General features: G+C 39.8%; 1 protein-coding gene across 1 annotated transcript in view; it reads right to left on the reverse strand.

Moving 5' to 3' along the window:
* Nucleotides 1-566: 566 nt before the first annotated feature.
* Nucleotides 567-25,478, reverse strand: part of nsmfa (NMDA receptor synaptonuclear signaling and neuronal migration factor a) — a 38,203-nt gene continuing 13,291 nt past the window's right edge. Inside the window, 12 exon segments of the mRNA XM_069163356.1 lie at nt 567-3,572; nt 4,667-4,742; nt 7,926-8,028; nt 8,836-8,915; nt 9,162-9,232; nt 9,708-9,741; nt 9,903-9,986; nt 10,616-10,746; nt 12,995-13,084; nt 14,962-15,014; nt 23,552-23,624; nt 24,662-25,478. The exon segment at nt 24,662-25,478 is cut by the window's right edge and continues 89 nt beyond it. Of these exon segments, the coding sequence (XP_069019457.1) occupies nt 3,475-3,572; nt 4,667-4,742; nt 7,926-8,028; nt 8,836-8,915; nt 9,162-9,232; nt 9,708-9,741; nt 9,903-9,986; nt 10,616-10,746; nt 12,995-13,084; nt 14,962-15,014; nt 23,552-23,624; nt 24,662-25,478 (1,710 nt within the window). The 3' untranslated portion in view covers nt 567-3,474.

Below are 25,478 nucleotides of genomic sequence, written 5' to 3' on the forward strand. Positions count from 1 at the left end.
AAATTTGCTTTCCAAGCTTTTTCCTTTGACATGTGTACTGACATCCTGCTGACTACAGACAGAACTTGAATTTAAGTGGGATTCTTAACACATAATACACTCCATCAGATTTTTTTTTTCCCTGCTGAGGTAAAAGCTGGGAAGTCGACATGGCTATGATTCTCATTCAAGTAATTTGGAACAGTTTGTTAAGAAGTTCTTTAAAACTAAAAAAATGAGGGTAATTTTGCAGAAGCTTCGGTATGACACATCCTCACTGGAAACATGCCTCTCATTTTTTTTTTACAGCTAAAATGACTTCACAGCTCTTATGTCAGAAATGAGGAAGAGTCCTGTGGTGCACAGTCTTGTTCAGTTTCCTCTCCATTCATGTAATGCACAGCAGGGATGAAGGAGGGGTAGGAGAGTTTGAGCTGTGTTCATTTGGGCAGAATAAAAAGCCATTCAAAATAGGAAAGTTGATGCTTGATAGAGAATTATACTTTCTAACCTAACTCTTTTGTTTTTGGTCCTCCAAATGTATCAACAGAAATGAAAAGGCAAACAATACATCACAGACAAATGGACATGTTTGCATCTTTAATTAGATTCCCGGTGATTTTTTTTTAAATTTTTTTTTAAAATTTTTGCTGAAGAAAAAAACAGAAGCTCTCTCAAACTCCTGAGTCAGAGTGCTCTTCACATCATGGTCAGTTCAAACAGTTTTATAAATCATAAACAAATTAGTAATTTCTTCATAGACTATCTTTCTTTGACCTGCTTGAAAATAACCGGTGTCCATGTCTCTGATCTGGAGAATTATGCCAGGGTGAAGTTAAGAAAACACATTTCTATTAACCCCGCCACCTCCCACCCCCCTCCCTGCTGTTTGGGGCAACTCTTTTGAGAATTTGTCAGCTTAATGTGTTTTGCTGGAATTAAAAACGTCTCAGTGAGGTGACAGGTTGCGTAACTGTTGCATTTTAAATCTGAAGTGAAAAAAAAAAACATGTTCTGCGTGACTCAGGCTGAGAGATAGCACTCGTCTGTGCCAGACGAACCGTAGGCCAGCATCGCAATGTCAGAGAGGGCAAACAAAAACCAAAGCTCTGCTTGTCGAGACATAGAGAGCACTCCAGCGAGACTGGTTGACTTGAACGCAAAATAAAAGTTCTGCACACAACTCTGGAATATTAACACATTCACGCAAATAATGACAAATGGAAAAGTATTGACCGTACACACATGTAGAGTATTTGTTTGGTGTGTGCGTGTTTGTATGTTTATGAGTTATGCAGAGCTAGGACCACTTGACCACACTCATCTAAAACCCTTTGACCCAAGCAAACTGTGAGCTGTCACTTCACTAATGCTAAAACTCAACAACTGCTCTAATATTCCACTTTGCAGTGTTGCTGACATTTAGAGGATGTTGTCATCGTGCGACACCGCTCTGATTGGTCGAGCAGTGATACGTGACGTGACTGACGTTGCTCTGCTGATAATCCCTTCATCAAGTAAATCGGAAATGCTTCCGTGATAATTGCTCTGTCTGACACTCAAGAAGCAGAAGAGCTCAGTGTTCTGGTCTCGGCTTATTTCTTATGTTGACACCAGAGTATTGGCATTTTTGTCCTCTTCGAGTGTCACTGCTCCTTAATGAAACTTAGATATCTGTTCTATTGAAATATTTGAATTATTATTATAAGGGTGCTCCACTTATTTAGCTTTGCACTTCCACAAAGGTAGCTTGCTTGCAACAACACTCAAAAAAAAGGGTTACAAATTTAAGCGGCAGAGGGCAAGAAATTGTGTCAAGTCCCAAACACCCTCAATCCTACACTTTCCAAAAAAAAACAACTCCACGGTATCTTTCATTAGATCTTCACTGTCTGGAAAACCTCCCAAATCTTTCAATCTCACTGCATCAAGGTTATTTACAGCAGAAATCTTCCCCCAGAGCCACAGAAGACATAAAGAGTTTCACAGGCTGATTAACTCTTTTCATGATACTAAACAATATATGTGATTTCTGTGGAGTGTCCCTTTATCAGGCTTGTTGATTGCTTAATATATATATATAAATATACATTTTAAGAAATCAATAAGCCCCGTTCTTTCCCCGTTTCCTCGGGTCACTCGGGTCTGAGACGCAGACACACACTCAGTGCAATAAAGCATGTCTGGCCTTTTAAACCAGTTGACACCTGGCAGAGGAAGCAGATGGCTGTTAACAGCCCAAACCCCTGGCAGACCTGTTTAATTCAGAGAACCCCGGTCCTCAAACTGGATCACAGCCCAGTAAAGTGAAGGGAGAGGTGGAGGGAGCTCATTTGGCTGCCATTAGGGGAAAGCGGATGGCGTTTGTCAGATAGTGAGCGCGGCCAGCAGTGTTGACGGCGGCCACCTAAGTGGCCTGGACCTTCTGCGAAAGAGCAGGAGGGATCAACAGGGCAACTCCTACGCTACAGGGCAAGGAGCCCTTGGATGGCTGTTACATCCCTCTTGACATCATGAATCATGTTAGACAGTCTTTGTGTGTGGATGCAAGTGACAGAGAGATTGTTGTGGGGGTGATGGCGAAAATACTTTTTGCTTTAACAGAGGAGCATGGAAAATACACACATCTGTGTGTTTTCTTTTCTTTTTTTTAAATGGAAAATATGCGCACTCACACACAGTCAGCACATTGTACTTTTTGTTTCTCCTTCGAAACATTAGTTCCTCAAAGACACATCTCTAGGGAGATAATACATTCGTTCCAAGCGATGGCGATGAAGATTACAATATCTTGATAGAATAGACAAACAGAGTAATTACTTCATGGCTAAAACCTGAGTTATTCCAACGTATTTCCATATGAAACTGCACAACAATACACATCAAAAATAAATGATGCATCATTAATCTCATATAGAGGATTATTTGCATGACTAAAGCTATGCTAATATATTCATGTGATATATACACACATCGACGTATGGGTTATTTATGTGTATGTCTGAGATTTTCTGTGAGGTCCAGTCAAAACACAGAACCACATGATGTTGGAATGAGTTTCAGTGACGTTTCTGAAGCACGTCGGCTTCAGAAAGTACGCTCTTGCAACAGAGGTGCGACTGAAATGGTATTTCTTTTTACACAATCTCGAATTTTGCTTTCAACTCAAGAGGCAGACAGACTTGGTGACTATAAAGTCCAGCTGTCGCCAGCTTTTTCCTCATTTTTTTACTGTTTTGGCCTTTGTTTTTGTTGATAGTCTTTGACCCTCACTCTGGAAATGAGGCATAATCTACTTTATCTTCCGCCTCTTTGTTCTGCTATTGCCCTTCCTCCTCTCTCAGCCCTCTCCAGGATGAAAGCAGGTCGTGACTGTTTATATTGAGTTGACGGGCCGAGCAGTACAGTAGAACAATGTTCAGTCACTGGGTCAGTTTGAACTGGTTCCGCGTGGCACCGGATGGCTCCGCTGTGCCCGTTGTCCTGGTGTCTTTGTCACAAAAACTCCTCATAGTCCAAGAGTTTGGAGTGCTGGCGGGTCTTCCAAAGGCGGTAGAGGCGGAAGTCGAAGTACATCTCGATCATCTCTTTGCCTTAAACAGTAAATGAGACCGGAAAAGTTTGAATTAGGCTTTTAGGAAGCGCAACTTCATCATAGCCGAGAACAACAATAAAAAGCACATTAAAGCACAAAATGTGAAAACCATAATATGCTGTAGTCTGAGGATTTCTGATGAGCATTCGATGAATATATTGTGTGTATCTTTAAATCCATCTTTGTTCAGTATTATTCTATAAAAGATTTTGGTAAAGCTTTCAGGAAAGTGAAGCTGAACTTCTTAGTAAGTCGTTTTTCTGTTTGTTTTGATTCTGGGGAAATCTTTGAATTGAATTTTAGTTTAGCCTGATAACATTTGCTTCCTTAAATTCAGCCCAGTATTTTATCAATCACATTGGTGATTGTGCACCTCACAATTTATGTAAAGTGTCAATACAGGAGGGAGTGTGCTTTTCATGTAAAGTAACAGTGTGCACGTCGGAGTGGCTGATTGTCACGTGTCATCTAAGGTCTCATCCCACATCCCTAAACTTAAGTGTTTTTTGGCTATCCCTCAGAATAATTTAGACTCAAAGCGTACTCCATTGATTTCATAGATCAGTGTATAATGTTTTACTGCTCCACCTATGAAAACTGTTGTATAATGTCTGTGGTTTGGAGAAAATAACCTTGATTTTGTCTCCAGAGGAGTGCGCTTTCAGAGAACTGGTCTCTTAGGAGGTAGGAGACGTCGAATGAAAGATGCTAATGAGCACTCATTTTTCCTGTGGAGTGGGCCTTGTGCCATAACCTGGAGTCTAAAGTCTGAAAGACGTGGATCAGTTCCATTAAAAACTAGAAATTATAGAAGGATGAGGATGAAAGAGAAGGCAAGTGAGTGTTCAAGAAGAAAATAAACGGATTTGAAATGAAAAGGAAACAGGAAGTGACTAAATAAATCAGGTTTTTAAACGAGGGAACAGCTGTTTGAGGAAATCCTTCCTCCAGTTATCAGCACTGGACAGATGGAATTTGCCTGCATCCTCTCGTATGTCGTGGATGTTATATGTGCACGTGTGTGTGAATTACTATGCATGTGAGACTGCCTGGGACCTTCATGTTTGGGTGTGCTTGTTTGTTCGGACCCACCTTGCGCAGACAGCTCCAGTGGTGACTCGAACTCAACAGAATAAGGCCTCATCAGATTCTTGAGTTTCTTGAACAGCTGTCGGGCCGAGATAAGAAAGCAAACACCAATTAATCCTACTTCACTCGGATACGCTAGCAGCAGGGAAGCCTGCATCCTCAAGACACAACTCGCACAAACATAGAAACACGCGCGCACGCACACGCACGCGCACGCACGCACACACACACACACACACACACACACACACACACACACACACACGCACAGAGGACAGCAATGAATTCAGCTTGTTACTGCTAAACAGATAGATGCACATTCTGTAGGTAACAAGGACGACAGGAAATGAGATGAGAGCACAAGTTGCAAAGGTATTCTTTTTTTCACCTGTAAATGTTGATAGTGATTTTTCATCTATGTGGTCGGTTCGGCCCAGTAAACCCTATGTGGAGAACCTATGGAATACTTTTGTTTTTTTTTAAGACAAAATTAGTAATTTGAAGACATGACTTTGGGCCCTGGGTGGGAATTTTTCTAATTAAATGGTTGTTCGATCAGTTAAAAGAAATAGTTGATGGAGAAATCAACGTTTAGAATGATCATTATTTGCTGCTGTAATGACAACATTTTAATTGGAGAAATATTGAAATTATAGGATTTTTCTTGACACTTTTCAGCCCACACAGCAGGAATCGAAGCTCACCAATTTCTCGCTTGAATTTAGTCATGAAGAATCTCCCATGTCAGAGAAATCAAAGGGCAAACATGTCTTTGTCTTTCACTTTGTGATGTTAGAATGGAGTTGGTAAAGAAAAAGCAGCTTTCATTTCTTGTGTTTGTGGTCCTTTGAAAAAGATAAAAGACAACGGCTGGATGTCAGATGTGGAGGTGGGAACGTTTGGGGAGATGGAGGCAATGTGGCTTGTCTGTGGTGTAGAAAGAGCTGGAGGCAAATAACAAATCTTAGATAATGTGTTGTTTGTCGAGGTGGTTTCCTGTCTGTCCTGGGTGGCTTCTTACAAGCTCTCGGTGGCTGTTGCTGCCAAGGCATTACAAGACAGATGCAGATTTTGTGCTGACAAAACCAAAACAAGGCTGAGAGTCTCTGGATGGTTGACATCGTTGGAAAACTGGGTCACACGGCGTCTTGACCTGCTCACCTACTGTTCTCCATCAGCAGCCTTTGTTTTCATTCCTCCAAAACAACTAAACATTTTTTATTTGCATTTCAAATATAAGAGCTCACCTCCTCTGAAATTGAACAGTGATGACAGCATAGTCCATGCATTACAATAAATATGGCCCAGAACAAGGCAATTAGAGAGAGAATTAACATGACAAATTCAGCTTTTGTTGTGCTTACAAGTAAGAGTCCTTTAAGATTTATTGTGGGTTTTTTTAATTAATAAAAAAAAAAAATATTAGGATTTATTTCTCAAACAGGGACGAGGTGGTTTAATTTACCTGCCCATTGAAGTGAACCTTCTTTAACATGGTTGTGGGGTCATGTATATCTTATTCATATATATATATATATATATATGAATTTAGGAGCCCATAACTGCACATATTCAAATGCAGTATATGAACATACTGAACATTAGTGAGTGTGTTACAATATCTGACCTGAGGCACAAAAAGCTTGATTAGCCTGCACAGAAGCCTCGTCCTGACTCCAATCAACACCTGCAGCATGAATGGAATCTATCTCCCTATCAGCCAACATCAGCACCCAACATCACTAATATTTTGGGGTGAGTAAATCCTGCCGTCAAGTCAGGTTCCAATTTCCCATGGGAAGCCTTCCCAGAAGAGTGCAGGCTGTTATGGCAGCATAAAGTGTAATGCATAAAAGGTGTCCACATATTTTTGGCAATATAGTCTTGCAATTTAGAAGAGGTTCATTGTTGCCCAAAATGAAAAGCACTAATGATTTCACAGTAGGTAAAATCACCTTAGAAAAAAATTTATGCGAGTCTTCTGCATAGTTCTCGGCAGCATTCATCAATTCTATTTTCTAACTGTGATGTTATTGAGAACTACAGTAGACAAGTCCCTCATTTAAAAATGTCACTTTAGGCTCAGGAACTAAAGCCAAACCCTTGAAAAAAAGAGAAACACACCAATTTAGTTGTTTTGGAGCCACACAATCCTGAAATAAATGCGTGTGTTTGTGTTTGTCTGTCGGGGCGGAGATATCACTGATGTGCAGTCTGTTGTGCAGGCTGTCCATCAACCCGGGAGAGATCCACTTCATGTAACAAAGCATTTGTTGGCAGACATGACTGGAACAGACAGTTAGGTCAGACAAACGCTGCTGGCTATGGTGTGTGTCTGTTTCTGCATACTGTATGTGAGTGCCAGCTTGTTCATGTGTGTTGATTGTTTTTGGTGTGTGTGTGTGTGTATGTGGCTGTGAGTCTCACTATTTGTATTATCCATTACGCAGAATGAGGTAATAGTCACACAGGTGGATGAAGAGACAGAGAGAAACCATTAAAGCCAGGATGATAGCATGCTGATTGTCAGACAGACAGCGACTGACACGGCGAGCATAAACATGAAAGCAGATGGCTCTATAAACCTTTGGCTTCCTAAGTTATGAAATCAGTTTGTGTGGCTCCATAACATCATACCTCAATGACAGAATATAGGTATATTTCTAATGACTCTTAACATGAGTGTTTTTTTGCACCCTCTATTGAAACAAGATGGTCCCACACCCTAACGACAAAATAAAAGTATATGACTCCGACTTGACCTTTTTCGTCTTGATAACAATAATAAACACGTTAAAATTGCAAAATGGTTGCAGTTTGGTCAGGTTTAGGCACCAAAACTACTTGGTAAGGTTTAAAAAAGGACCATGGTTTGGATTTGAATAAATACATCAGTTATATAATGTTGCATTATGTACGCAAGTTAAATTAAGTCAGCGTTGACTTTTGTTTTCAAGTTTTCAACAGACAACTTAAACGCAAGAAGACTTGCTAGGAAGACTTGCTTGCATTTACCTCGCCTCTGCAAGAGAATACTTATAGCAGCAAATCCATGGACTTGTATTAAATTTCTTGTTTAAAAAAAAAAAAAATGTGTTTAAATAATTAGTGCTGGTGTGACAGATGCTTTTAGATGGCTTGAAATTGAGCTCTAATGCTTTTTCATTCTGGTGAAACCTGCCAATAAGTAGTCAGGGAAATGGTGAGTTAAGTTCTTTTTTGTGTGTGCGAGTACATATGTTGTGCATTAGTGTCTGAATACCTTCTCTCCATTGGGGTTGCCGAGGACATAACATCCCATAATGTGGATCAGGTTTGGCTCTGGATTCAATTTACTCATAAAGCGACTGAGTCTCTTCCAGAATCTGAACAAAGACAAAGGCTACAGTTACATGGGCCAACTTTTTCTTACCAGAATGTATTCAAAAATAAATGGACCTTGTCTCATTACAACACATCAAGCAATTAAAACCGTTTAGGTTACATCAAATTTAGTATTTTAAGAGATAAATATGGGTCAAGCACATGTCACTTTTTTTGTATTGATTTACTGAAACAGTGGTTTTAACAGATTATACTTCTAACTGAAGATTAGCCAATTGTGTTTGCATCTCTGAAATAGGAAAACTTCACCTATTCAAACATAGTCCACCATGGGAGATGCATCATGTGAATAGTTGTAGACATCGCTTATAAATGACGAACAAAATGTAGAGGGAGCGTTGTATGGCCACAGTGGAACATCTTTCATTTAATCAAGTGGGAAAGCATTCACAAAAAGAGTCCTGATATCCTGTAAATAGAGCCAAGAGCATTTACAACTTTGTTTTAAGGAACTGTGATCCTTTGAAAGCATGATGTAATGCTTTAACCCCATCTTTGAAATGAAATTGACATTTATTTGGTATGAGCACATGCTTTTGAATTTGTTATTATTCAGCCTTTGTTTTAATTGTTGATAGTATAAAAGCCTCAAAGAAAATCCAGCCAAGGTATTTATTTTTTCACGTGCACTGCTCCCAGAAGTTACTATGTTAGTTGTCTAAGTTTCCGCTAATTCTTAGTCTCGTTTCCCATTACGTATCATTATATGTCTGCTTTATGAGACAAAGAAAGTAAATAGGCGGCATTAATATTCATTAAAAGGATCCAGAAATCTAGCCGTTGCTTACTGGCTCATGTCCTCCTCTTTTTCCACTTTAGCAAAGGTTGCCACTTTATTCTTCAGTAAATACAGATGACCAGGACCTCCCTAATAGACACACAATAGAATAAAACAATATAAAGAAATGTCACTCTGCATGCACACATAAAACCACATACATCCCCATTTTCTCTCTTCATAATTTCCAGGGCTGATATTATACCTTTTCTATTTGACATCATTTGCATCACATGTACAGTACAGCAGGGCCGTGAGCGTTAACCAGTAAAACATACAACTCTTCGAGGAATACAGAAATGACTTTTTTTCCTATGGCTCGTACTTGTTCCTTACCTGACAAAAGATGAGCATCCTCCAAAACTTGCTTCCTCTCCTGTAAGCGGTGAGCTTCTTGTCTATTTCCTCTAAGAGACAGAAAAGAAAAAAAAAGGGTGGGATTAATGTGAACGACCGGGACCGGGAGAGGGAAGGAGAAAGGAAAATGAAAGAGGCAAGTAACGATGTACTGAGAGAGGAGCAATGTGAACACAAAGGAAATCTCTGGAGGGGGAGTTCAAGTACAGGTGTAATAAAAGATAGCAGAGACACCAGTTGGTGTAATTTAAATTGAACTCGACAGTGTGTAGTTGAGGCAGCAGGAAGTGTCACAGTGAAATACAACAGATCAGTGGAAGAAATCTAAATTCTGTGTGTGTAAATATTTCCACTGGCATCCGTTCAGTTGCTCTGTGAGCTTTTTACCACACGGAGTTCATTTTTCTGTTGGTAATTAAACTCCAGGGACCATTGACTGTAAATTCTTCTTTAGAAATAACAAAGTTCTTATAAAAACAGGTTAAAAAAAAAGACATTACAAACATAATCCACAGAAACACTCACCCAAAATATCATCAAAAGTTGCATGTTCATGGTCCTGAGAAAAAAAGACATGGCCACCAAACATTTTATTAAATACAGTGACGAAAACCATCTTTATTAGAAAACAGCTTTTTAAAAAGAAAAGGTTTGTAAGCTTGATGTATCCTTGTCATCCTGTCTGTGCAGCATGTCTGTGTGTCACTGTGATCGACTCACATAGAGGATGGGAATGATGGAAGGGTCATCTCTGCGGATTATGGTGGGAACATACTCCGCCTTTGGGACTTTAGAGGAGATCAGCTTCAGGTGGAGCAGAAACAGTTAGAGAGGTTAGATTTGTTGGATATAAGGGTAGGAAAATGTGGAAGATGGAAGAAAATGGAACAAAGTGGGGGAAAGGGAAGAGAATATACAGCTCTATAATATTCAGTGAAAGAGGTCAGATACGTATCAGGTACTGCACCCGCAAATCATATTGCAGTCCAAAGAGAGGGGTTATTTTAGCCGAGACCTCCCATCAGTATATACTAAAATAACTATATTTTAAAAAGCTATTTTAATGCCTCATTTACTAAAGAGGGAAAAAAAACAAATGAATCCGTTTTTTTCTTTGGTAATTTTGACATTTAATGTTGTTATTGTAGTTCACCTGCATTCACTTCCTTTTGTCTTTGAGTGTGAACACATTAAATTATAATCATAAAAACAATACACCAAGAAAGATACACCAGCAGAGATTTACTGTGACATCAATCAGGACCTGTACAGATAAAATCTAAGGAGATCCTCCTTGTTTTTTTTTTATTGTTTTTGTATCATTTTTAACTATCACATTGCAGGTTCCCTGATGACTCCTCATCCAATGATACATTAAATATATTCGCATTGGATTAAATCATTTTTAGATCATTACAATGCTGATCTCTTACCATGATTTTGGGAGGTACAAATTCATCTCCCTCACAAGCCAGCCGCTCCATCTCTCGTTCCTCTTCCCAGTCTACAGTGTCATCCAGGCCTCCTTCATCCAGGGTGCCACAGGAGGCTTGCATTTCTCCGCCTAGAACAGATTATAGGACACCCGTGAGGAAAACGTTTTGAAATGATAGGGTGTATGTAGAGGTGGAAGTACGTATATGTAGAGGGAAGGACGTGGCCAGGGAGTGAAGAGAGGTGAGTGCTGAGGGAAAAAAAAAAAAAGATGGAGCGCTTAATGATGGTAGTGACACAGGAACATGACCGATGGAGCAGGAAACAGCAACTATATGAAAGTAGCATTCAAATGCAAAAAAAAAAAATGTGATTTAGGTTATTTAGGGAAACTGTGTTTCCATTTTGTAGTTTGTCCACCAGAGAGCATTGACACATTGATTTGTCATCTTTAAATTGGCCCACACAATCATAATTCTTTTCAAATTAAAGGGATTATTATCAAAATGTTTGTATTAGGTGTCTAGTTTTATTCTTGTTGTATCGAATGCCATTATAAGATTTTCTCTTAAAACTACAAAATTTCTAATTTTGGTTAATATTGGTTTCAAAAACCGTGGATATCAGTATGTATACTGTAGCTGTTTGAAAAGGAGAGTTGAAGAAGAAGAATATGAAAAAAGAGGAATGAAATGGAAAATTGACGTTTAATGTCACCAGAGAACCTGCAGAGGTTCAATACCAGAGAGTAATAACTTTCACCCCAGGGAAGAGGAGGAACGAGGATGTCAACCACACCATTAGACTGTCATCAACAATTCATTTATCCTTCATCACACTCTGACAGACCGAAACATTGATGGAGGTGGAGAAAAACATAAAACCACAAACTCAGACATCAACACAGACAAACAGCATGCAAACAGTGTGTGTTTATTCACATATTAAAAGCTTTATAGAGACACTGAGACGCACACGTCCTCGCAGCAACATTTGTACCAGCTAACACACTTGGACTCGGAGACACACTCCATTTTGGAAGACATACTCACAGAAAGAGAGAGCATCATAAAGTTGAAGAATGACCAACGGTCATAAGGAGACAGATGGACAGGGTCAGAGTCGACAGCAGAGACGGTCAGTTTGTACGTGTGATCATGTAATTTGTGTGGCGTGCATATTGTTTCTGCGCGTGTTAGTCAGCTTTGGTCTGCAGAAACCAGGAACTGAGCCGTAAAACTGAGATGACAAAATGTCACCTTGGCGGAAGGAGATCTAAAGCACAGACTGAACTGTCATATCACAAGTCTTGTTTGTACAAAATGACATGCTCCATGAAAAGTGGCTTTAACTTTGAAGTAAATAAGTCACCACTGAAAAGAGGTGAGGGATTCACATTAGGTTGGCTTCCAGTCTTGGATCTAGGAAGAAGTTTTCTTATCTAATCCTTTTATAAGTTAATATTAACTGCAGTGAAAATATCAGTATCACGGAAGAAAGAAATATTCAATTACTCAGGCCTACATTCAAAATTGTGCATAAAAGTTTAGTAGAAGTTTCTCCCATTTTGAGGTTTTTATTAGTTCACATGAAGTTTAGAATAATAATAATTTGTAAATATGACACCTCCTTTTTGACTGACTGACCTTCATTCAATGCTACAAATGATTTAGCCTCATTGCAGCTGCAATGACGCTGATATGTCAAAGTGTTAATTACCAGATCTTATTTCATAGCAGACAAAAGCTGCTAAGTGGTTTTAAGCTCCTTATGAGCCACATGTGTTTGGAAATGTATTAATTTTAAAAAGTAGCAAGCGAGCACAAAGCCAACCCAAGCTGTAATCAATCTGACAGTCAGAATGTGAAGCCACAAAGGGACACGTGGGTAATTTATGAATGCACACACAGTACATTGTTCAAAACATGTCTGCAGTTTTCACTGCTGTTTTTTTTGTCATATTGTAAACGCTTGTGAGTTTGTGACACGTGTAACAGGGCACATTTGAATCTGGCAAGATGATTATTTAAATTAAATCGGCGTCGGCTCCAGGTCAGTTTTTACTTTTCCCTCTCTCGGTGTCAGTGTACACGCTAGAAATACAAACTGACAAAAGATATCATGCTAAACACTCCACTGGTTGCACTAATAGAATTCCTCTTGCAGGCTTAAAAGCTTCATTACTTCCATAAGATTGTGTTTGCGTGCTTGTTCTGCGATCTATGTACTCTCCACTCCCATCCAAATTTGTGTGTAAATACGATTTGCTTACCTCATACCGAAAGCCTCCACTTTTGTCTGTTAGAAACTGTGTCAGCGTCTGTGGCTGTGTTTGTGTGTCTTTATGCGTGTACATGTGAGAGTCTGCGTTCACTCACTGTCTCTGGGTTCATGAGGAGAGTCAGTCTTGACAGGGGTGGGATCACTCCAGGAACGGCTGAAACTCTTCGATCTACGCTCAGCGAATGCTATTGCAGGCGGGGAGAGATAGTCACACACACACACGCACACACACACGCACATACACGCACACGCACACACACACACACACACAAGCCTGCAAAACCGGCTGTCTCCTCTGCTCACACTCACCACCCTAAAACACATCGGAGTGCAAAGGCGGATGCAAGTGCACAAATAGAGTGTACATACAAGGCCATCCCTCCTCTGCAAAAAACGCACAAGCTGCCTACATGTGAAGTACAAACCGCCAAACGAACAAACACACATATACACAAACAGTCCTCCCGCCGCTCCGTCCTGTTTGAATAATCATCAGTATGAATTTAGAAAGACTTCTTGTTTCACAGATTCTCTCAGCTACGCTGATAAAATCAGCTCTGCTTTGAACAGTAATCACTGTGCTCTTCGAATATTTTTAGACTACTTGAAAGTGTTTGACACGGTTAATCAACAGTGTCCCTCAAGGCTGCGTAGTTTTTGGCCTCATGGATCCTCGCTAACTCTTACTTTACATTTTTGCCGCTGATACCAACTTGTTCTTTTCAAGTACAAATTTCTTTTCATTTATAGCTGAAGCGTTCACGAGGGCAACTTTTTAATGTCTTCTCCTGATCAAAAGGATTTTTTTGTGATATGGACATCACAGGGTTTCCACTCAGAAAGAACTATTGTAACCATTTCAACAAGTTTTTCTATTTTATGATCACAAACACTGTGATCTTTGAAAGCTTTGATTTTTTTTATTTAAAAAAAACAACTTTTTTTTATAGTCAGAACCACATTATGTCTTTATTTTTGCCAGGCTGGATTTGGCCCCGTTTAATTTTATATCATTACAGTTTCCTGACATTTATTTGTCATTCCATGAGATTATGTGACCATGAGGAGAAAGCCGTCTTTCCCAAAGCTGTGCAGAGATTCATTACTCTTTGAATATTCAGTACCAAAATCTGCCAATGTGCAAATTTGGGGAGTTGGTGTTGTGTATGTGTGTAAATTGGGTTGTTAGGTTAAAAAAAAAAAGTCCCACTGTCTGGAGCCTGGTTCTCATTTTTAAAAAACAGCTTCTGTTATTTTTTTTTAATGAAAGAGACAGAAAAATGTATTTACTGACATCACAAAATATTTGTTTTGTAAACCAGATGTAATCATAAGACACTTTTACATACATTCCCATTCTGAACTACTGGATCAGGTAGTAATGGCTTCAACAAAAACTTCACAAATTCCATGATTTTAGCTGCAAACAATAACCTGTCTACCTTTATCTTTTGCCTCAGTGACACTTAAATACATATTTGCACAAGCACACACAAACCCTTCCAATCATTGCCAATCATTATGTTGCTTGTTTCATTTACAAATGTATGTAACGTCTTGTTCTTCAAACTTTACAACCAATCAAACATACAAATATTCAAAGCGATACAACAGTAAAAAACCACCTACTGTACGTCGGACACGCTCATATATACTGCACACACATGCAAAGACTCATATCGTTGGCTTATCAAACACCCACCGATGAATATATAATCCTATAAGGAAAGACAATAGGGCGTTTAACAAAATCCCAGCAAAGCAGCAGTGCTTGGTGCCACACGCATGCAGGAACACACCAGAAAACTGAAAAAAACAAAAACAAACACAGATGATGGCGGGGTGAACAACATTACAGTCAATTTGAGCAAACGTATCAACACACACACACACACACACACACACACACACACACACACACACACACACACACACACACACATACAAACACGCACATATAAACACACACACGCACACATATAAACACACACATATAAACACACACACACACACACACACACACACACACACACACACACACACGCACACACATCTGACTCACTCTGTGCTTTCATCCTTCTGCTGCCCACCATCCGAAGATGCTTCCGGAAGTTCCTGTGGGTAGCAAAATCAAAGCGGAGGAGGGATAACAGAGGATAGAGGAAGGAGTAGAGTATGTAAAGTAGAGAAAGAGGAGGGGGGTGGGCAGGGGAAAGAAAGCCACGGAAGACAAAAAGAGCAGACTTTAGTGTCAAGCTTCTATTTCTAAAAGAGACTGAAAAAAAAGAGATAATTAGGTAAATATATCCATTTCCTTGTCAGTCTGAGTGGAAAATAGTGGTCGAGGAATGGTGTGAGTGTAATGTACCACACTGCAACATTACTGTTTTTTGTCTTTTATATTGTAAATCTGTGACACACGCGAGTTTTATTTCAATCCTTCTAGGATTCCAGTTTTTTTCCGTACTCTTGCGATCAAAAATGTTTGATTTTGCAGCTGCTTTTTATAAATTGTGATGTAATTTGCAGAGTTTCAGGTGATTTTTTTTTTTTTTTGGTGGGGAAATTGCAGTAGTTGGAACAAATTTCAAGTTTTTTTTTTGGTTTTTTTTGGGTCCTTTGATAATGAGCATGCTTCTCAACACACTAAATGTGTATAACTCGGGAACTGATCATGATCAAATGGTGAAACTTTTACCGGTTACTCATTGGGGCTATACCTTTCTCCTGTTCCGTGCACATCATGTTTAGTAGGGAGACTACTTTGAAAGTATTACTGTGCTGTAAACTTTCAGCAGAGCTTCTGTTGAGGAAATTTTTTTGCGGAATAATCACAGGAATTTAGCAAAATTGCAGGCTATTGCAAGTTTGCAATAAATCTTTGTTTAATCTTTACACTTGTTCAATAATTGTTAATTAGTTAATTATTGCAATCACAATATCAATATTTCCTGGGGGGACTGGTTCACTCACATAACAACAGCCAAAAGGAAAACCTGGCTGGTAGGTTTCGCATGATTAGCTGTTTGTGGATGATCGTCTTCTAATCGGAGGAAGAATTTACCAAACATAAACAGAGAGCAATTAAGGATAAATATGATAAAGACAATGCCAAATTGGCTGCCCAAGCTTTTATAAAAAACATTTGAGAATCACTCCTGCTCTCCATATTTAAACATATCAAAACACTCCTCCAACTAATGTCTTATTGCATAGCAGGATGGTTTGCGCTCCTTCCAGTTCCTCGACATTATTCTTTTTGCCAAGAGACAGCCCAGTGTGAACAGACAGTCTGTAGACGATGAACATGCTGCCTCATACGTCTGTCCCAGCAGACAAACCCAAAACTTGAGAAGTGCAAGATTTAGTTCAGAACCTGTGTGCCAACATCTTGCCTGCCTCACTGCCAGTTTCAATGTGTTGCCCTCCGAGTCTGAAAAGTGAAAAAATAGTTTCCTTCTGTACACGTTTCTGCTCAAACTGTGAGGAGAGAATTGTTTTAAAGAGTATTGGAAGGATTTTTCAGTGTTTCATTCAAAATGTTCCTGATAATTAAAGACACGAGCTCATTATTCCTACCATTTTCCACTGACTGTATGTAACTTAATTTGCATTGAGGGAATAGGCAGTTATTGGAAAAATTACTGGGAATATGAGGGTGCAACACTCAGCAAAATATTGTGTTTTCCAGCCTATAATACATAATCACTATGTTACAAGACATCAAAATATAGTCAGTTCTCAGACAAGAATTGTGAATACTTGAACAAAATGTGTATTTGAGTTTATCCAACTAAATGAGAAACATTTATCGCTGCTGTTGCTCGCCCGTTTGAAGGGAGAGGAGCTTCAGTACTGACTTGTCTAACAGCGGATCACACACAGTATTAATCTGTATTAATTCCTACCAATTAAGAGCTGATAAAATTGTTGTACTTTCTTTTTTTTGTTTTCAGTATGGAAAGATTTTGCTAATTGCATTAGCCTCTTAAAAGTTGACAAGGCAACAGTAAAACCTTCTGATAAAACTATATATTTGTCGTCTGTTAGTAATTCAATTCACAGGTTTAGCATTATAATGTTCCACTTTGAGTGTCTTAAATAATAATAACAAAGCATTAGGGTTTGTGGGTTTTTTCCCTGTGACTTGCTGCCTGGTCCTGACACAATGTTCTATGCAAGAGCCCCAGATAAACATCCTTTTATCTTTGTGAGCCCCTCCCATCCCGCCTCTACAGTCTACACTCATTATTAATGGTTTCTGCATGTGGTTGTGTGTGAGGGGGAAGGATACCCATGTTTATCTGATGGTAAGGAAGCACATAAACTCAGAGGCAACATAAAAGGAAAAATACAAGTCTTTGGAGTCTCCTTGTCCTCGGTTTACCTCCATAATAATGACATCAAACCGACAGCTGACTTGTAACATAAAACCATAATTTTTTACTGCTAACTTCATCACCTAAACTAATTGCATGTAAAATAAAAGGACCCAGTACTACTAGTAATTACACAAAAGCAACATGACTTGCTTTGTACTCAGGAGATCCTGAATACACGTATGTAGTGAGTCAGACACATGTCTTCACCCTAAATGTCCTGTGCTCAAACCTGCTGCCTACAAAGAGGTACGCAGTCAGTAAATGAGATTTACATGGAGGAAATGTGAGAGAAACCACATCCACCTCCAAATAAAGACCATCTGACAGGTCCTCCTACTCCCTCCTTTAGCGCTCTATAACTCATTTCAATCAATATTTTGTTTGACTTATATATATATATATAGAGGCTGTTACATTTTATAAAAAAAATTTTTTTATAGTATTTGCACATTTTTACCTATTTTGATTCTCTGCTGCCAACTCCTGTTACATCTGCTAATATTTGCTATGGCCTTACCAACATGAAATAGGTGAACTATCTCCCAGATAAATACATTTACAAAAAAAATAGTGGTTATATTTTGAAATGTAATTGAAAGATTTGCATACTGCATCTTTGAATGAACGAAAGGTGTGGTCACACTGTCAGGGTGGGGGTCAGGGTGGTGTCTGACTTTAGAGCATTAACCCTCTTATTAATCATTAATTTCTGGCTGGTAAGTTGCTTTTTTTTGCTGAGAACCTTTTCTCAGTTTTGACACATTCATGTGTTTTGACATAGTCATGTGTCAAATGTGTGTGACACATGGTTACTTGACAGAAGTAATTGATATCTTTTTTTTAGTTGTAATACTCATAAATGTTTGTGAGATATTCTTATACTGGCAAAGAAAGAATGATATTAATGCCATCAATACACATTTAGTGAATCATGAAAGTAGCTGTTACAGAGATCCTCTTTGCAGGGGAAGAACTTAATTTTGGACACTTTGTAAAAGGACAGATGTTTCCAGCAATAGTTAGAATGACTGATTAAACAAAGAAAGAGGCAGCACTTAAGACTCATACTGAGTAAATACAGGGAGTATTTATTTTGGAACTCAGCATGATAAAAGGGGGAAGTGAACATCTCACATTAAAGAGCAAAGAGGAAATTCAAACACTCTTACGATAACGAGGTAATTACGAGCAATGCTGAAATGGCACTTTTACTTTTTCTTTGTACGTTGCTTTTGTTTATAAATGAAGTTAAATTTGTCTCCATTATTATTGTGTTGACTGCAAAATTTTAGTACATTCAGTTCGCCTTTACAAACCCAGCAGGAGTTGTCGTCCCTAAAAGTAAGTTCTACTATATTTACCACAATCCCTCATTTTGATGAACGAACACACAATGTTAGGGACGTTGACAGTGCAGATGGATAACACTGAGATGTCAAAGGAATTGAGATGTACTGCCTGGTGTCACAGTCACCATCTGCCCCTTTGTGACAGACTATCTGGGCCTGAGTGGGACGGCTTCTGAACTTGTTACTGGATTCATTAGTCCTCCAAGTGTTACAGAATCTCACTCTGTGTTTCCAACAGAGTTGTAGATGTTATTTCTTCCTCGTAACTCGTGCTTGCTTTTTTTTTTATACACGCAAATATTTATGCATAAATTGTGGAATACTGCACAATTAAAGCAGGATTGTACAGTAGATTTAGATGATGACCTTTTTCTTACACGTCGGATTTGACTCATCAACCAATACCAGCAGTTTTTTAGTTTAGGTTTTATTAGCAACCACGTTTTTAACAAAGCTGTGTGAAATGTAAACAAAAACAAAATGCGATTATTTGCAAATCATGTAAACCCATATTTAAAGGAAATTAGACCAAAGACAACATCAAACTTTGAAATTGAGAAATTGTATTGTATTATGAACAATATACGCTAATTTTGAATTTGATGCCAGCAACACGTCTCAAAAAGATGGGACAGGGGCATATTTATCACGGTGTTGCATAACTTAACAACACTCTGTAAACGATTAGAAACTGAAGAGGCCAGTTGCTGGAGTTTTCAAAGTGAAATGTTGCGCCATTTTTGCCTGATAAATAATTTCAGGTCTCCTTCATCGTATTTGTCATTTCATGACGGGCAACATTTAACATGAAATGGGTGACGGGTCTGGACTGCAGGCAGGCCAGCTTAGCACTCGGACTCTTCTACAATGGAGCCAAGCTGTTGACTTACGTCGAGAATGCAGTGTCTTGCTAAAATCAGCAATTCTTCCACAAAGAATGAAATGTCTCATTTTGGTCTATTTTCAGTTAAATATGGTTTTACATCATTTGCAAATCATCACACTCTGTTTTCAGTTATTGTTACAGAGCCTCCCAACTTTTTGGGAAACAGGGCCGTAACCTACCCGTACAGGATGAGCCTGATTCAGTTTTGATCAAATAATGAAAGTCAGATTCTGTAGTTAGAAATTCAACTCTGGGCTAGAAATTGAGGCACCGTAAGCGCATCCTTTTTTTTGTTTGTTTTGTTCCGTTTCGAAAGCTGCTGACATCATCACACCTGCCCTCCTCTGACTCTTTGGCTTTGTCAGATTAGATACGGCTGTAAATAAGCACCAACGGAGCTATAGGCGAAAATGAGTGCCGACGGCACTCAAGCACAGCCCAGCCTGGCAGGGGGACGCTGCGTACCTCTGGATGACTTCTGCCGAATCCTGCTCCCTCTCTCTCCTTTTTCTCTGCACAAATCCTCGGAAAGCCCTGCCAGGACGTGGCACAGTATTAAAGCGATGAGCGAGGGAGAATGCTGGCATAGGGAGGGGTGGGAGAGTGCGGGGAGGCTGATGCCACGGCTTTTAGCTGTAGGGTTTATTTGGCTGTGAAAGGGGGGGGGGGCGCTGTTGTTGGTAGGCAGCAGGTAGATTTGACAATAAAGACCAGGAAGTCAAATCACATCTCCAGCTCAAATCTTATTTTCTTTTCACCCCTGCAACAAATGTGCGAGTCTGCATGTGATATCGTCCGTCATCCAATGGTAAACGCTGATCTTGTAACCTTATTTGACTTTTCAAAGAATATTCTGAGTTGGGGGGGAATTTTATACTGTTTGATACTTTCCAGAATCTGTCATGCTTGCTTGCTTCATATCCTCATGTGCATTTTAAAGTTATGTTGGGTTTGGAGCTTATGCTAGCTTAAGTCAGCCCCTCGATGTCTGCGGGCTCAAGAAGCAGCTCCACTCAAAAAAACTACACATTCTTCAGTGCTGTTTGTTTAATACTTCTTATTCACAGCCTGGTGCGTATCCATTTTTCATGCGTTATAATCCGATAGCAAGCATGTCTACGGAAAAGTTGTTGTGGAAGCTTCCCGTTCATTTACATGGGCCGTGTGAAACTTGACATGTTCTGACCTCCAGAAAGTGATGCCGTGTCAAAGTACAAACTTGGTGTGAAATGCATCACTTTCAATGTGTGATTCTGTCCTCCACAGACTTAATCTTTGTTAACGAGGAAAAAAGTGTGATCCAACAAATTGTGATGCTGATTCAAATTTGTCCAAATCAGAGCCACAGCCAAAGATAGAGAATCTCCAACCCTGCTCTTGTGTAACATAAAGTACAGTACATAATGGCTTGTGTGTTTAAGGATAGTCCACTGTGGGTAAATTATGGGTCAATAAAGGAAATTAGCTTGTAAAATTCCCCCCAAACAACATGGAGGCTGGAATTATTGTGGGTTTTTTTTTAGTGTGAAGAAACCCCAGGAAAAGACCAAAGCCAACTATGTGTGTTTGTCCATCCTTAAAAAAATCTCTCTTTCCTGACTGTGTCTCTGACACCCAGTCATGAAGATTAGGCCATAAAGCTTTCAAAATGTTTCGGAAGTATTTTTAAAAAAAAGCTGCGAATTTACCGAAAACAGCAACACTTTTGGTAATCGTAACTCAGACAGTAAATAATGTTGACATTGCCAAATAATTTCATCCACAAATTGACACACATTTGGAGCTCCAGTGAGCTTTTACAGCGTAAGCGCCTCCGGTTATCGTAACAAAGCAACATACAGCATAACACAGAGCAACAAAGTGGCTCACTCATCTTTTTAATAATATTTGGACAACAAGTTAATGTCTGTCGCACAGAGGTGTATCTTTAGATACCCGGGAAATATTGTTTATTACAATTAATTTATTGTTGGTTTAGGTCTTTTTATCGAAATAAGAAAAAATAGGGAATGTCACTTGACTTATTCTTCAAATTTTGGCCTTTGAGCTCACAGGCGGATGTTAGCTTGGTCAACAGACAAAAGAAAACTTGACAAATGTCAGCGTTCAGCAGCAGTTCAGGTTAGTTGGGCTTCGTTAGGCAAGGTGTGTTGGGGCAGCGGTGTGCAGTATGAAATGTCAAGGTTTTGGCTTGGCGATACAACTTCAGTGTTAATAATGTTAGCAGTTGTTTGATTGTCAAGCGACCTTTAATTTAAGTTATACACTCAACAACCATTTGACAGACATTAGTGATCTGCACGCAACACATTTGAAAGTTTTCTAGAACTTAGTGAACACCTCGCTGAAACTGACTGATAACTGACTTCATGTTAAACTACAGAATACCCAATTTAACACCATAAATATATACTCTTTATATCAAACCTCTTCAAAGCCAATTTCAACTTTCAGTCCCAAACACGGCTAAAGTTGGCCAGCACAGATTCGGTGATAAGGACAGCTGTGGAGCAGGATTAGTGCACCAACATGAAAAATCTTAAATGCCCACACTCGATCTGTTGCTGTGTCCTAAGTGTGTGTGTGTGTGTGTGTGTGTGTGTGTGTGTGTGTGTGTGTGTGTGTGTGTGTGTGTGTGTGTGTGTGTGTCAACCTAACACAACTGCTGTGTGGATGTGCGCTGGCAGGGTCTAGGTCAGCCAACACAGAGACAGATATTTGCTGGATTTGAGCTTGGCAGACGTACTGAGCTGCAATGGATTACACTGGACTTTATCCCTTCTGTTAAGTCCTGTAACTAAATTTCTCCCCCTTTGGCTTTTTACTTGAAATAAAAGACATTTGTGCTGACTAAGCGTATACCTGACAGTCTGTAACTGTTAATGAGAACATAAAAAAAAAAAAATTGAGATAAAAAAATCAAATTAAAATTTCATGTTATTTCAAGCATTAAACTTTGCTGTTTTAGTTCTTTTAAGTTAAAAGAAACAATCCAACAGCTGCCTATTGCTACCTATCCAAACTCACACACTGGCACACATATACTATACCTCTATAATGTGCCCTCCCTGTTTCTATCGTGTAATAATTTGTTTTCTACATCTCAACATATGCAGCCCAAGGATGAAGGTTAAATGGTAGACATCACAGTTAAGGAACAGCAGTTAAGGACAAGAGGAAGTGAGCGATGAAAAAAGAAAAGCAAGCAGGGAAGAATACTCACGATATCCTGTTCGAGTGTCCCGAGATTAATTAGGGGAGAAAGAGAGAGAGAGAGAGAGAGAGAGTTTAAACAGTAATAGGCAATAATATTAATTTTAATAATAATAGTCATATTTACACTCACACGTGTCCTTTTTTTTGGTGCTTTTTTTAAAGCAACACTGTTAGTTTTGTGCGTTTTAGTCCTTACAATTGCATATACCTAACATTACCACCATCAAAGTACACATTTATTTGGGTTCATTTGGTGGACTAGTAATTAGGCAATTAAACAATATACCTTTGTTGCTTGCAACTAATTACCTGTATTTTCGTAACACATCTGTTGGCCAATTAAATCTACACAATAAATTTTGGATGAGTTTTTTTCTGCCTTGTCAAATGGTCCTTTAATACACCAATAAAGATGGCTTTAAAAACAAACCCTGTTTGTGTCTGCGTTACTATGCTTCAATCAATTATTCGAATTTAATCCCCCCAAAAAAGAGAATTGACAAAATATTCACATTGATGTATTTTCCTCCTTAAGCAAATTTAAAGGTCTGCAGCTGATTTTTATAGCTTGCTGAAATGAAAAACAGTGGCAGCCTGGATGATAAGAAATCAATCAAAAAATCAATAGCACGCTTTGGAAAATGGTTGGTGGTATTGATAAGTAGGCAGGTAATGGTCTATTTGTAGTTAATGGTCTAAAACATGCAAAAACACCTATATGGCCATCTTACTTTGACCTTTCAGGCAGTTAATACACCATAACTGTGACTGTGTGTTTATGTACATGTTTGGTGTACATGTGTGCTTGAAAGGTTGGACACTCACGCCTGCATGGTTGTTGTGGCAGTTTGAAAGCTGAACATATTGTCCTTGGGGAACCAGTTAGTGTCCTCTGCAATCAGAGAAAAAAATTAGGATTCCAGGGTTACGTGGACATAGAAAACTCAATGTGCCGTATTGGCAAATGCCATAATAAATATATTAGAAAAATGACGGCACGAAACCAGCACTTCACAGTCTACCACTCCACAAATGGAGAGAGGGCGACACAAGGGAAGAGACAGCAGAGGAGAGACGGGGAGACGAAGAGTCAGAAATACAGACCACCACGTCACATCCAACATCAAACCCTCAACCCCCACCAGACCTGAGGCTGTTGAAACAGTTACATTTAATATTAGCTAATGTTAATGTGGATATTTTCCTCTTTGATTTATTGTAAGTCTAAACTCTGCGAAAGTTCAGTGTGATTATTCACAGTAAAATAACTAAATAAAATGTATTTCTCACTAAATGTTAAACAAATCATACTTAAATCTTTAGTACTTGTGTATTTCTTCGAAACAACTATACTTAAACTGTGACAAACGGAAAACTAAGGGGGCAATAAGTTTCAATGGGTCCTTAATTTTCAAAAAGTACAGTAAAAATATAAACTACAAATAAAACTTAATTTAATCCAATTTATTCACCTTTCACAAATTACCTTTATAAATTTGATTTCCGTAATGATTTTTAGTGGATCTATTTTGAGTTTTCTGATGTTTTGTCATTTGCTGTCATCTTAAAAGTAGCTGTTCTTGTCACCTTACGTGCATTTAACCTAATTTACAGACCACAAATGAATCATATAAAACAATTAACATGATTTGATTTACAGGGCAAAAACACTTTTGGGTGGTCCTCGACATTCAGATTAAAGAATCGTTAAGGCAACATTAGAGAGGCAAGAAGGAACCTGTTTGGATCTAATTTCCAAGCATGTGTTTTTTATTCGATTGAAGGTAGTAACTGCTATTTCATCTCCGGTCTCAGACCGATCCAGCCAATCCCAGCCGGGGGGCTTTCTGAACAACCTTGCCACCCCTCTTCCCACCCTTGTTTGGATTTCAGCGCCTCTCCCATCCTCTGCGTCATCTGCCCTCTCACCTCTCTCCAGCCCAGTCAATCGGTCCACACTCCACATCCGCTCTAGGCGTCGGTGCTGCTTGCCTGCCTCTCGGGACGCGCTCTCCAGGTCCAGGGAGCCCTGGCTGCGCGAGGGAGTGCCGCTGCACGATTCACAAGCCAGCCCGCTGCACTCCGCCTCCCCTTTTCCCCCCTCGCCCCAGCTGCGAATGTTGTGGGCGCTGACGGAGGTCTGCAGCGGGGGCTGAGACAGGTGGTGGTGGTGGTGGCCGTGGTGGTGCGATCCATGATGCGAGTGGGACCCAGTGACGGTTAGGTGCTGCTGGTTGCCACCGCTGCTTCCACTTGCCCCGCCGCTTCCTCCACTGCTGGACGCCACGTTCGGGCCCAGGACAGCGTGGTGGTGGTGATGGTTGCTGTGGTGGTGGCTGCCACCTAAGCTGCCGGTGCCGCGGCCGCTGCCTGTGCGGTGGTACTGGGTTGGAGACGATGAGGCAGATGAAGGGGAAGTGGAGGGCTGGATCGAGCCACCTCTAGATCCTACCCCGCCACTCCCCGACTTCTCCTTCAGGACGTCCAGTTCTAGGCTCTCCTTGCTGCCCCGGCCGCTGCTCATCAGCATACCGTGCTGGGTGGTTATGGTGTACACGCGGGCAGGCTGCAGGGTGCACTCAACACACTTCTGCTGGTCTTCCTCTGCTGAGAAACTACGTTCGAGGGATAGCCGCGCTGGCTTGTTTGAGATGGTGATGGAAGGGGGAGGTGGCGGGAGTAAGCCCAGTGACTGCTTCACCAGGCCGGGCTCCGGTTTATCCTCACAGCCCTTGGTGTTGGAGCA

Source organism: Embiotoca jacksoni, unplaced genomic scaffold, assembly GCF_022577435.1.
Source record: "Embiotoca jacksoni isolate LCO1_2020_lvr unplaced genomic scaffold, fEmbJac1.0.p SCAF_10, whole genome shotgun sequence".
In the NCBI taxonomy this organism is placed as follows: Eukaryota; Metazoa; Chordata; class Actinopteri; family Embiotocidae; genus Embiotoca; species Embiotoca jacksoni.